General features: G+C 43.0%; 1 protein-coding gene across 1 annotated transcript in view; it reads right to left on the reverse strand.

The window, feature by feature from the left end:
- MTUS2 (microtubule associated scaffold protein 2) overlaps nt 1–13,177 on the reverse strand; it is a 974,348-nt gene that overhangs the window by 620,111 nt on the left and 341,060 nt on the right. Inside the window, exon 3 of the mRNA XM_073613369.1 lies at nt 7,228–9,555. Coding sequence (XP_073469470.1) covers nt 7,228–9,363 — 2,136 coding nt within the window. The 5' untranslated portion in view covers nt 9,364–9,555. The remainder of the gene's footprint in view (nt 1–7,227; nt 9,556–13,177) is intronic.

Raw genomic sequence — 13,177 nt, forward strand, 5'->3', positions numbered from 1 at the left:
TCCCAGTTTTCTGTGTGTAGCCATGCACACAGAGCCGAGGTTCCACCAATGATTTAGTGACCTGAAGGGGAGCCTAAACCCCATTTGTACCTAGCAAGCCACCTGTGTGCACCAGAGACCAGGGCTGTCATAATGCATGGGCATACCCTGGGCACTAACCAGGGGTCCCAGGTGTGCATGGGGGCCCCATGATAGTCTTGCATTACATCATACTTGCCAACTGTCCCAGATTTGCTGGATCAGTCACGCTTTTTACTAAGTTGTCCCAGGATGGAAGTGTCCTGAGCAGAGTCCTGGAACCTGCATTATGCCCTCCTGACCCCCCTGTACTGTGCCTTTCTGCCTCCACCGCTGTACTGTGCCCTTTGTGTTGATTAGTCTTTGATTTATGGAATGCTTTTTATATTGTTTAAAATTAATTTGATGTTTAGTTCTATCAACTATACTTTAATTCTTGAGAGTAGGTGCATAAATTGGGGCAGGCTAGTAGGGGCCCAGTGCATAACTTTGCCCAGGGGCCCACAATGCTGTTAAGACAGCCCTGCCGGAGACAGTGCACCTGCAAATGTGAGTGCGACTTTTTATTTGAATAAGGATCAACGCAGATAAACACTATGGAGTTGATTTACTAAAACTGGGGAATTCAATATCTGGTGCAGCTCTGCATGGTCAGCTTCTAACAGCTTGTTCAATTAAGCTTTGGCAAAAAACCTGGAAGCTGATTGGTTTCTTTGCAGAGCTGCACCAGATTTGCACTCTCTAGTTTTAGTAACTCAACCCTTATGTGAGTTTTCTCCTAATCTTATGATACATATATATGAGGGATACCATCAAAGGCAACAAGAGTCCAAGAGCCAGCAGGGAAGGTACAGACCACTAGATTGACACCCCTAAGGGGAAGGTGAGTTCAGACCCCTGACAGGGTTTCCCCGGGAGGTGAGCGCATAATTTGACCAGTGGAGGGCACTTCAGTTTTTTTAATAGAGAAGCATACAAATTTCACAGAAATTTGCCTATGGATGTATGATCACTTGCACAGCATGTATGGACATGTGCACTAACTAAATGGACTGGATGCTTACTGCTTAAAGATCACTAATACTCTATATCATTGGATAGCTTATATGGACACTTTATTTAAATATTTGATTTGAGTATAATCATATGTTTTATTACTTGTATTATTTATTTATGTTTTTTATTTATTTCAGGTACTTATATAGTGCCGTCAATTTACACAGCCCTTTACATATACATTGTACATTCACATCAGTCCCTACCCTCAAGGAGCTTACGATCTAAGGTCCCTAACTCACATTCATAAATATACACAGGGGCGTTGCTAGGGGGTGGCTTTTGGGGCTATAGCCCCGGATCTGGGGCCCATAGCCCCGAGTCTCTTGCTGCAGGCTCCCTGCCTAACCAGCGGGTTGCAGGCTGGCTACATGAGAGAGGCTGGAGGAGAAGAGAGAAGCAGGCGGGCGGATGAGCAGAGATGACATCTCTCCGCCTGCTCCACATCAGAGCTCTTCACAGCCGGGCCTCTTCAATTGTGGAGCGAGGTCCGGTGAGCAGCAGAGAGATGACATCATCTCTCACTGCCCGTCACACATCAGCGCTCTTCCACCCTCATAGCACGACGGAGTGGAGGTCACGTGCTTCCTGTCATCGTGGAGCTCCACTTTGCAGCCAGACCCCCTTGATTCAATGTCAGAGGTGCAGCGGGGAGCAGCGAGATGACATCATCTCTCACTGCATCACCGCTCTCCTGCTCTCACTAAATGGACCAGTGCTGTCAGCCTGCCACCAATGCAGCATCAATGCACATTTGGTAGCACTGGCTGGCATGACAAGTTACAATCCACATCAGGTGGCAAGTGACAATCTACAAATGGTGGCAGGAGATGTGGCAATCTGCAAATTGAGCCAGGAGACATGGCAAGTGACAATCTGCAAATGGTGACAGGTGACGTGGCAAATGACAATCTGCAAATGGTGGCAAGAGATGTGGCAAGTGACATTCTGCAAATGGTGGCAGGAGACGAGGCAAGTGACAATCTGCAAATGGTGGCAGGAGATGTGGGAAGTGACAATCTGCAAATAGTGGTAGGAGACGTGGCAAGTGACAATCTGCAAATGGTGGCAGGAGATGTGGCAAGTGACAATCTGCAAATAGTGGTAGGAGACGTGGCAAGTGACAATCTGCAAATGGTGGCAGGAGATGTGGCAATCTGCAAATGGTGGTAGGAGATGTGGTAAGTGACACGCCCAGGGCTCCCACTGATTCTGCAGTATGGTGAGTTGAACCACTTCATTATATATTAGAATGTAACAATAGAAATAATGCACTTTAATCACCCTGACACCATATCAACCATGGTGCCATGATGATTGAAGCGCCAACACCAGCCATCACCCATGAAAAATTGCTTAGGTCTCCCCCCAACCCCGCCCCCCCGCGGGCATGCAAAAAGGTTGGTGACCGCTGTTATGGGCTCTAGCCCGAGATCTTTTGCAGATCTAGCAACGCCCCTGCATATACATACTAGGGTCAATTTAGACCAGATCTAATTAACCTACAAACATGTCTTTGGAGTGTGGGAGGAAACCCACACAGGCACAGGGAGAACATGCAAACTCCAGCCAGATAGTGTTGTGGTTGGGATTCAAACCAACAACTCTTTTTTTTGCTGCTTAAAAATTTGTGAATCAGCACTCCTTGGACCTTGTATCACGGACAGTACTCAATTTTCTCTGTCACAATTTCGCTAATACAGCTACAATCAAATCAAGTAGTCCTCTCCATAAAATTATCAGAAATTTGTGCTTAAAGTAGAACTATAGGCAACACTTTTTTTTCATTTTGAATGGAACAAGAGAGGGTTATAGCCCCTGTCAGTTTATTTTTTTACCATCCCTGTCCAATTGCAGAGATTTCCCTTCACTTCCTGCCCCATAGCCAAACAGGAAGTGGGAGGAAATCTATGTAAATAAGGGAATCCATTCCCCCCCCAGGCACTCAGAACTAGTGTCCCCACTCGAAAATTTCAGGGCGGGTCTTAAACAGCAAAGGGTGTGGCCTTGACAGGAAGGGGTTGTCATTTAAATTAGAGGGTGCACGAGTTTAGTCATGCCAAGGGCAGCACAAAACCTAAATACACTACTGGCTGCCCCCCACTATATAAGGATTTATTAAAGTCACCTGTGACTCCTCTTGGGGTCATCACTTATATTGTCACGTATATCTTTGTGTACTGGGACCCAGATATTTTAGGTATCATTACTGCTTGTTATAACCGGAAAACTTAACTAGTATTTTACTGGTTTATATTCTGTGTTTTTAGGATACCTAGAGAGGTAACGCTTTACTTTTCTAGTATTATTTTTGATCATTACATGTGGGAACACAGCTGGGGTTAGGCAGCAACCTCAAGTTAGTCTCCAGATTTACATAATCACCTACTATAGAATTATATATAATATTGCAGAAGTTTTACTTTTCTTTTCATATACACTATATTGTCAAAAGTATCGGAACACCTGCCTTTACATGCACATGAACTTTAATGGCGTCACAGTCTTAGTCCATAGGGTTCACTATTGAGTTGGCCCACCCTTTGCAGCTATAACAGCTTTAACCCTTCTGGTAAGGCTGTCCACAAGGAGTGTGTCTATGGGAATGTTTTTTTTTTTTTTCACAATAGAATGTCTATAGGAATGTTTAAATAATTCTTCCAGAAGCGCATTTGTGAGGTCAGGCACTGATGTTGGATGAGAGTGCCTGGCTCGCAGTCTCCGCTCTAATTAATTCCAAAGGTATTCTATCGGGTTGAGGTCAGGACTCTGTGCAGGCCAGTCAAGTTCCTTCACCCCAAATTTGCTCATCCATGTCTTTATGGTCCTTGCTTTGTACACTGGTCCAAATCATTTGGTGGAAGGGGGATTATGGTCTGGGGTTGTTTTTCAGGGGTTGGGCTTGGCCCCTTAGTTCCAGTGAAGGGAACTCTTAAGGCGTCAGCATACCAAGACATTTTGGACAATTTCATGCCCCCAACTTTGTGGGAACAGTTTGGGGATAGCCCCTTCCTGTTTCAACATGACTGTGCAACAGTGCACAAAGCAAGAGAATGAATCATTAATCACTATTCTTTGAATACAACCTTTAAAGTGGTTCTAAAGTTACATAGTTACATAGTTAGTAAGGATGAATAGAGACACCAGTCCATCCAGTTCAACCTGGGAGAGTGTGGGTGTGTGTCCACAATTGTCCCTACCCCTGTACATTGTGTCTCATTAAGATCCTCATCTATTATATTATTTATTTAAGGTACCCATATAGCACCGTCAAATTACGCAGCGCTCCACACATACATCACACACTAACATCGGTCCCTACCCTCAAGGAGCCCACAATCCAAGGTCCCTAATTCACATTCATATGCAGTTTTTTTTTTTTTTGGAATTGTTAAAAAGGGTTTACAATCACTTTAAATGCAGTGTTGGCCGCTCCATAAAGGGCACAGGGGCGCCGCCCCCCCATCTATGTGCCCGGCCCCCCTAATCTACATGCAGGGCGCTGGACGCATGGATTCCAATGGGTTTTTTTTTTTGAAGCACGTGTTTACAGCCTGAGGCTCTAGTAGGCTTCAAAAAATGGTGTGCTCGAGACACAGAGCACTGCGTCCCAAGCACACCCACTTGTTTGACAATAGCGAATTAATATTTGGTATTGTCTTCCTTATTCTCCTCCCAGCCAATCAGGAAGCCCTTATTGGCAAAGAAGTCTTAGGAGTGGTGTTAGTTTGTGCAGCCCCCCCGAAAAAATGTTGAGAACCAGCCGCCACTGGCAAAATGTATTAGCAGATTTAGAAAAACTATCAAATTGAAGCCAAACTCCAGCTCACACTTTATAATCAGTTATATCAAACAGTTTTTTTCCCTTTTGGGATAAAGGTTTTGTATGAATAAATAAAAGCTGACGATTTTAATCACCCCTTCCAGTGACAAAGTGTTACTAAACCCACAACAGTAAAATCAGTCTAAGGGGTTAATCCTCTGCATTGTGTAAAATGGCAGTCTGATCCTGTCTTCTCTGATCCTCCTCTTCTTCCACTGTCCCCAATCCATCTCCTGATAGTACAGAGCTTCTCCCCTGCTCAATGGTGTTTCTCGGGCTTACCATTTCCACTGGCTAGCCTGAGAAATGATCCGACGGTGCGGCCAGCTGGTCACAGAGGTCACAGTGGCGATAAAAGACTAGAATGTCTTTGATCGCCTCTATGACTTTGGAGGACCAGAGCAACGTCACTGCTGGTCCAGGATGGAAGTAAACTAATTTTATTTTTATTTTTTTAAAGCAAAAGATCCATAAAAAAAAATTATCTTTTGCTTTAAAGGTAAAGGAGAGATTTGGCATCTTTCTGACCCAAGATCTCTCCATAAAAAGGACTTGTCATCCTTATTTCTATTACAAGGCATGTTTACCTGTGTTCTATCGGTTTGAGGTCAGGACTCTGTGCAGGCCACTTAAAGTTCCTCCACCCCAAACTTGCTCATCCATGTCTTTATGGACCTTGTTTGTGCTATGGTGCACAGTCATGTTAGAACAGGAAGGGGCCATGCCCAAACTGTTCCCACAAAGTTGGGAGCATAAAATTGTCCAAAATGTCTTGGTATGCTGACACCTTAAGAGTTCCCTTCACTGGAACTAAGGGACAAAGCCCAACTCTTGAAGAACAACCCCACACCATAGTCCCCCATTCAACAAATGATTTGGGCCAGTGCACAAAGCAAGGTCCTTTAAATTTTCAGCCCGCTGTCACAGTTCGTAAGTGGCTACGGACGGATGTGCCCACCCACTGAGCCTGAATAAAATGTGTTGAACCTTTCAACAATATAACTTTATTGCCTAACTTGGACTCTGTGTGTTTACTGGCCACCACACCAGGCTGCACCCTGCTCACAAAGTGATTCTACCAGTAACACGCTTCCTGTCCTAGAATGACCACACTCTCTTACTATATGGTATCTATGGAGGAACAACATTATCATCCTAGGCTGCTCTTCTACTTTGGACTACTTTCTTGATCTTCATAATATGGGGAAAAGAAGGGGGGGGTCTAAAGTTCACAGAGAGAGCTAGTTAGGGCTTATAAGGGTCCTTTCACATGGGCTCCACTGATCCCCGTTGAGCAGGCGGGTGACCGGTCCGTCTCCACTCACTGTGCAGAGTGGAGACGGACAGAGTCCTGCTCTCCCCTATGGAGAAATCGGGTGAAAACGAACTGCCTGTCCATTTTCGACTGATCTTATCTGATCTGATTCTCTAGATGGATGGAAAATAGGGTCTCTATTCATCTGGATTTGGCTGACAGGATTGGATCAGATCAGATTGCAGCAGGTGTCAGCAGGTATGACATCCGCCGCTCCATGGGGGTGAATGGATGGTTCGGTCAGGTCCAACTGAAAAACTGACAGGGGGACCTGATCGGACCGCCAGTGTAAAAGAACATTAACACTGCTTGAGACTGACATGCAGCAGAGGCAGTGTGCATAGAAAGTTAGAAGTGTGGGTTCAAAATCCCTAAAAATTTAGCAGATGCCACTGTGGATTTACTGTATCTTTCTGCACTGACACCCTGGGGTTGATTCACTAAAACTGGAGAGTGCAAAATCTGGTGCAGATGTGCATGGTAGCCAATCAGCTTCTAACTTCAGCTTGTTTAATTAAGCTTTGACAAAAATAAATTTAGGCTGTGTTCACATCTAAGCCGCATGTGGCTCACAGCAGGGGTCCGGGGCACCCCCCTTCACCATTTCAGGTCCGATTTCAGCTCAAATTTTTGCGACCAAAAGTCGCACAGGACCTGGTGCAAGTTCACACCGGAGCCGCAACGGAGATATATGAACTGGCTCCATAGAGCCTCCTGCTATTGCAAATTGGATGTGGGGAACGCGCATCCAATTCACACTTGTGTGAACCCAGCCTTAAAGCAAATTTTTGCAAATTTTGCACTCTCTAGTTTTAGTAAATCAACCCCCCCCCGTGTCTAGCTCAACAAAGGGATTAGTGAAAAAGAAAAGAAACATAATTACTGTGTACTTTCAAAACTGGCCAGTGGTGATGAGTTGATATATTTGTATCTTCTTCCGCTACACCCAAAACCATAACAAAACCATGAGAGGAGCTGTTTTTTAAATGCAAACATATGTAAATACTTTTCTTACCTCTTCTAGAGAATGATGCCCAGGAGGCCTTATGCCTGAAATCATCAGACCAGTGCTGTATATTCGTGGTTTGTGTACGTCAGTTTTGTATTTATCCAGCAATACATTGGTGGATTTACCATCACTACTCAATATATCATGCTCCTTTGGTATTGGAACACTACAAGATGGAGGAACATATGGCATATTCATCTGCCCAAATGGCAGTCTATCAACCGCTTGGGGGTTCCTTCTGATATATGTGATGATTTTAGGCCGTACATGTTTAGGTTTTGGAGCAATGAGCGTTTGTTCCATTGTTTCCTCTGGCTTTATATTATGATTTATTTCTGTTTCTTCCTGGCTGGTAATGGAAGGTTTGGAATGTACCAGTATGGGTTTCGGTATTCCGCTGTTACAAAGAGTCTTGTTAGTAGCTTTAGGGGATATGTTAAACAACTGTGTACTCTCAATAGGAGGTAGCACTGGGGAAGGTGACAATCTGTCAACATGAGCTGTGCTAGGATCCTTAAAGCTGCTCGGTGAGGCAATGCGCTGATCATTAATATTAACAGCCGCCACTGGGCACGAAAAAGAAGGAGTACATGAAACAAAATCTGCTGGGTCCCTGTTACTCTCTTTCAAACTGCCTTTTAAAACATCTGACTGATGTTTTCGTCCAAGGAAAGCCCTTTTACTGTCAACCACAGCAATTTTATCCTTCAAAGTCATCACATTGCTGCTTGAAAGAAAATTGTCACTGTCCTGACAGAGATAATCTTGTGCAGAATGCCTGTCTTTGTTCACACTGATCTTATTATCCAGAGAGTCTGTGAGTGATGTTGTTTTTCTGATCACAGGCTTGCTGCTCAACTCTTTAATTCTTAAGGACTCCAATTCTTGAGCATGACCAGTTTGAATGTTACAGACCTGAGAGAATGGCACTTTTGTTTCGCTGAATGATACATCAGCTTGATAATCGTGTTGCCTTGTATTGGAAGGGCTAGTTAATAGAAATGTCCCTGGTGGCTTAACCGCTTTGCTTGTATGAGGAACAGCTACCTGACCACATGGAGAAGACAGAGGCGATCTTCTGGTTTCAAACACACTGTCCATTCTCCTTGATGCAGCTGCCTCTCCTAGCAATATATGTTCTAGTCTGTGTGGGGAAGGCAGCTTTGACTGCAACATTTTTGAGTCTGGTAGTTCTGATAGTTTGTTGGTTGGACCCTGATATAGTTGTGCTTCTGGTATGTTACCAATTACCTGAGGTTTGTAGCTTAAACGAGAGTGATCATCTGCTTGAGTAGGTGGTGGCAATGTGCTTTGCTTGTTAACATGGGTTACGTTTCCGTCAAGTATTGACGAATCTGGGCCAGTGATGCTTGAGGTAGGTGTTTTAGAATAAAGTACGATTTTCTTCTCCTCTGAGGTATTACTGAGATTATGAGAAGATATTCCTAATGAATGGTCAGCCGGAGCAGATATGTCTGTTGTTTTAACACCAGAACTCGAAGTATCAAAGTATTGCGAGTATCTAGAAGGTGAATCTATAGATGGAGTAGGTGAGATATGTTCTTTTTGAGAAGGCTCTGATTTAGGTGAAGGAATACCTGATTTTACCTTAGAACGTTCAGTCTGGGTTATGTTACTAAGATTATTACTATAAATACCTATAGAAGATTCATTTGTTTTGCTAATGGAAATTTGGAAGCTTCTGTCATAGAAGCTGACTTTTGAATTTAGAGGAGATTGTCCTTGAATATTAAAGGTTGTTAAACTGTCCTTAGCATCATCAGTCATATATTCTTTGCCTAGATCTCGACTTGATGGTGCTTGCAATCTTTGATCACCTAACATTTGTTCACTTGTTGGAGAGTCAATGCTCCCTTCAACCAGCCTACTGGGTTCCTTGGTCGAACGTGTAAGGTTTTCTGAATGCGTGAAGTTTTCTGACTGCCAAGTACCAAGCCCAACTGTTTTGTCCTCCCTGCAGATTTCATCTTTGTCATCATATATCTTTGTTGTGAAAATTTGATTGGCATTTGTGTCACCTAAACTGGCCACACTTTCATTATCATTTTTTTCATCATTGCTATTGTTCTCTCTGTCAGTGCAGCATGCCTTGCTTGGAGTCAGTGGAATACTCATTTTCATATGTCCCTTTCACATGCAGATATACAGATATCAAAGATGTATTTTCTTTTTCTACGTGTGCAGATCTGCGTTTGGACCCATGATACTTGATTCCACATGTGCACTTTCTTTAAGATTAGTCTGGATGTTCTTTAATCATGGACCACTATTTGACTGGCAGATCTTGTTGTCAATTGCTTTACAGTCTGTAATCTGTAAGAAAGATAAAGATGTATAAATACATTGAATGGCATCCAAGATATTTTAAATAATTCATTTTCTTTCATTCAGTCATTAGAATTTTATATAAGACAATTCAGCATGTTTTATGTAAACAGATACCTACATGAGCACTATGGTTGGATTTACTAAAGGCAAATCGACTGTGCACTCTGCAAGTGCAGTTGCACTCTTTTTCCCCAAAATTTAGTAAATGTGGTAAAGCTCTGCTGATTTCCATCATACAATGTGGAAGCAAAATGCTTTTTTTTTTTTAATTTTCCTTGTACCTGATTGGGTAGTCTTTACAAAGTGAAGCTTTACCACATTTACATACCCTAAAAAACAATTAAACAAAAGAAGAGGCTTTACTTACCTGCTTTGTGCAAGAATATTGCCCAAGCGATCCCTAACCTCCTCTTTTGCAGTTTCCCTCTGGTGATATCTGCTCCTCTGCTTCCTCCATGTGCCCACTTACCAAGTCAGTTGCTAAAGGGGCACCTCCCAAGCTGGGTTGTATGCATCCACAGACACACACAGCACAGGCAGGCCATGCCCCTGCTCCCTCCTCACAGGAGTTTTTACATGTAAAAATGCTGTTTTTTTATTTTCCTTACATGTGATTGTGCATTCTTTGAATAGCGAAGCGTAACCTCATTTACTAAGCTCTGGTCAACTGCACTTGCAAAGTGCACAGTCTATCTGCCTTTAGTAAATCCAACCCTATATAATCAAATGGGAGCAGACTGACTTTATGTCATTGATCCATATGGTAATTTTTAGAGAATCTGTAGGGGGAATCTGGTATGCTAGTCCAATTAATGCCAACATTATGCTGACTTTACTGAGAAATGTCAGCTATAAAATTTCCTCCTATAATATGTGTCATAGCAAAAACAACTTTGGCCTCCCCGGCAAAGATCCCTCAGCACAGACAAACCCTCCAGCACAGAGCCCTCAGGACAGACTGACCCCTCAGCACAGATCCCTTAGCAAAGATGGACCCCCCAGCACAGACCTTTTAGTACAGATGGACCTCCCCCAGCACAGACCCCTCAGTACAGATAGACACCCCCAGCAGAGACCCCTCTCAAATCCAAAATACCCACCTTTCATTTCCCGCCTCCTTAGTATGGACACATTTCCCCCAGCACCACGACCCCCCCCCCCATCCAGTACAGACTCCTCAGTACAGAACCCCCTCCCAGTAAGACAGCTCAGTACAGATAACATCCCCCTCCTCCCCAGTGCAGACCTCTTAGCACAAACACCCTACATTCAGTAGTAGAAAGCCCCCTTCCCCCAAGGACAGACCCCAAAGCAAAGACCCCCCAATACAGAAATCTTAATAAAGACACCACCCCATTTCCCACCCTCCTTCTCCACAATACAGAAGCTCTCAGTAAAGGCACTTTCTACCCCCCCCCCCAAGTGGAGAACCCTTAGTACAGATCTGCTACTAAACTCCTTGTGAGGGAAAGAAAGTATAGAGGCAGAACTGTAAACCTGGGTCTGTACAAACAATACAAAGTGCCCAATATTATAGACAGGGAGGTTGAAGTCAGGCAGACTAGAGATGGGAAGGCCTGGAAAAAAACGAAAGAAGTTGGAATATGTTCTTTTACAATGATAAATAATATATCTATGACATGGTAATCCAACTATATAACATTAGGAAGTTAATGAAAGATTTCTGAGACGTTATGTAAAGTCTTAAATTATTGCAAATTCTTGAATACAGTTCAACTAACATTGTACTTCCCAATGCAGTTCTTCCACTAGGGGGCACTGCAGGGGAAAGGCTCCAGTTTAGTTTGCTTGTGTGCTCCATCTTTTACCTCCTACAGTTTGGGTGATTGCTGTGATAGAGTAGATGATTTTCTGTCCTCTCAGGCCTTAACTGACAGGTAAGAGGATGAATTTGTCTGACAAATTAGTTTATCTTTATAACCTTTAAATGATTCATATTAATGTTCTCCGCCATCACAACATACTGTTTCCCTACAGTCTGCTCAGTAAATTGTTTTTTCTTTTCCTCATCTCAGTAAAATGGTAAAACCAATATCTACAGTTTGAAAACATTTCCACAATGCAATTTCTGCTAAAAGCAAAGCTGCAATTTGCAAATATTGTGAGAATACACATTCTTTTCCAAATCCTACAATGATGACAAAACCCATACTTGCATGCCAGAGGTGCCCTGATAACACTTTTATGGAATGAAATGATGAGGACCATAATGAAAGTGCGAGTAATTTTTCCCTCCAGAGTTCTCAATCCAGAAACACTTTTTACTGCTTCTGAATCATCACAAAGGGGGTTATTTACGAAAGACAAATCCACTTTGCACTGCAAGTGCACTTGGAAGTGCAGTCGCTCTAAATCTAAGGGGTAGATCTGAAATGAGTGGAAGCTCTGCTGATTTTATCATCCAATCATGTGCAAGATAAAATGCTGTTTTTTATTTTCCTTGCATGTCTCCCTCGGATCTACAGCGACTTTACTTCCAAGGGCACTTTCAGTGCAAAGTGGATTTTCCTTTAGTAAATAACCCCCAAAGTGTTTCTTCACCAGCTGCATCTTCAAGTAAGGAAGTGTTGTAAACCACTGTCTCCCAAAAATACACAATCCCTTCATTTATAGATAAAATGACACCCGAAAATCAGAACATTGATCAAGCTCTTGCAAGAACTATATGCTTCTGGATCAGCATTGTCAATAACAGAAAATACATATTGGCAGGATGATTATTATGAGGGAAAGGGGGTGGTTACCTGTTCTCATTTATAGTTGAAATGTTTTCTTAACATATAAAAAGTCCTTGCTATTCCATTTGTAATAAAAAATACAATTTTAAAAAGCAAGTTTAGTTTACTTACTGAATAAGCTGTACTTTTGTTTCAAGCATAATACTTTTATATACACTGGCATTTGCATTTCACCTTCCCAGTGTAATGCCGCGTACACACGAGCGGACTTTTCGACCGCACTGGTCCGACGGTCTATCCGACGGACTTTCGGCGGACTTCTGATGAACTTTCTGAACAAACAGACTTGCCTACACATGATCACACCAAAGTCCAACGGATTCGCACGTGATGACGTACGACCGGACTAAAATAAGGAAGTTGATAGCCAGTAGCCAATAGCTGCCCTAGCGTTGTTTTTTCGTCCATTGGACTAGCATACAGACAAGTGGACTTTTCGATAGGAACTGGGTCAGATTTGCGACCGAAAAAGTCCGCTGCAGGTCCGATGAAGCCCACACACAGTCAAATTGTCTGCCGGACTCGGTCCGTCGGACCAGTCCGGTCGAAAAGTCCGCTCGTGTGTACGCGCCATAACAAAATGACTTTCGATTTGTAAAACTACTCCACACTTATTTTTTTTTTTAATTTTTCCAAAATTTCCATTGTTTTTCTAGAAAAAACAGGGAAAGAAATTTTTTTTCCATGGCTTCAAAATTTCCAGAAATTTTACATCTCTAGGAAGGACTCTATTTACACAGAGGGAAACCTTTTTTGGCTCTACTTCTCTACTGGATCACGAGTCCAGTTTGTTCTGCACTCCTGTGGCCTGTTTTCAGCTGACAATGGGCTAAAGTCCGCTGTCAGCT

Source organism: Aquarana catesbeiana, linkage group LG02, assembly GCF_042186555.1.
Source record: "Aquarana catesbeiana isolate 2022-GZ linkage group LG02, ASM4218655v1, whole genome shotgun sequence".
Lineage (NCBI taxonomy): Eukaryota > Metazoa > Chordata > Amphibia > Anura > Ranidae > Aquarana > Aquarana catesbeiana.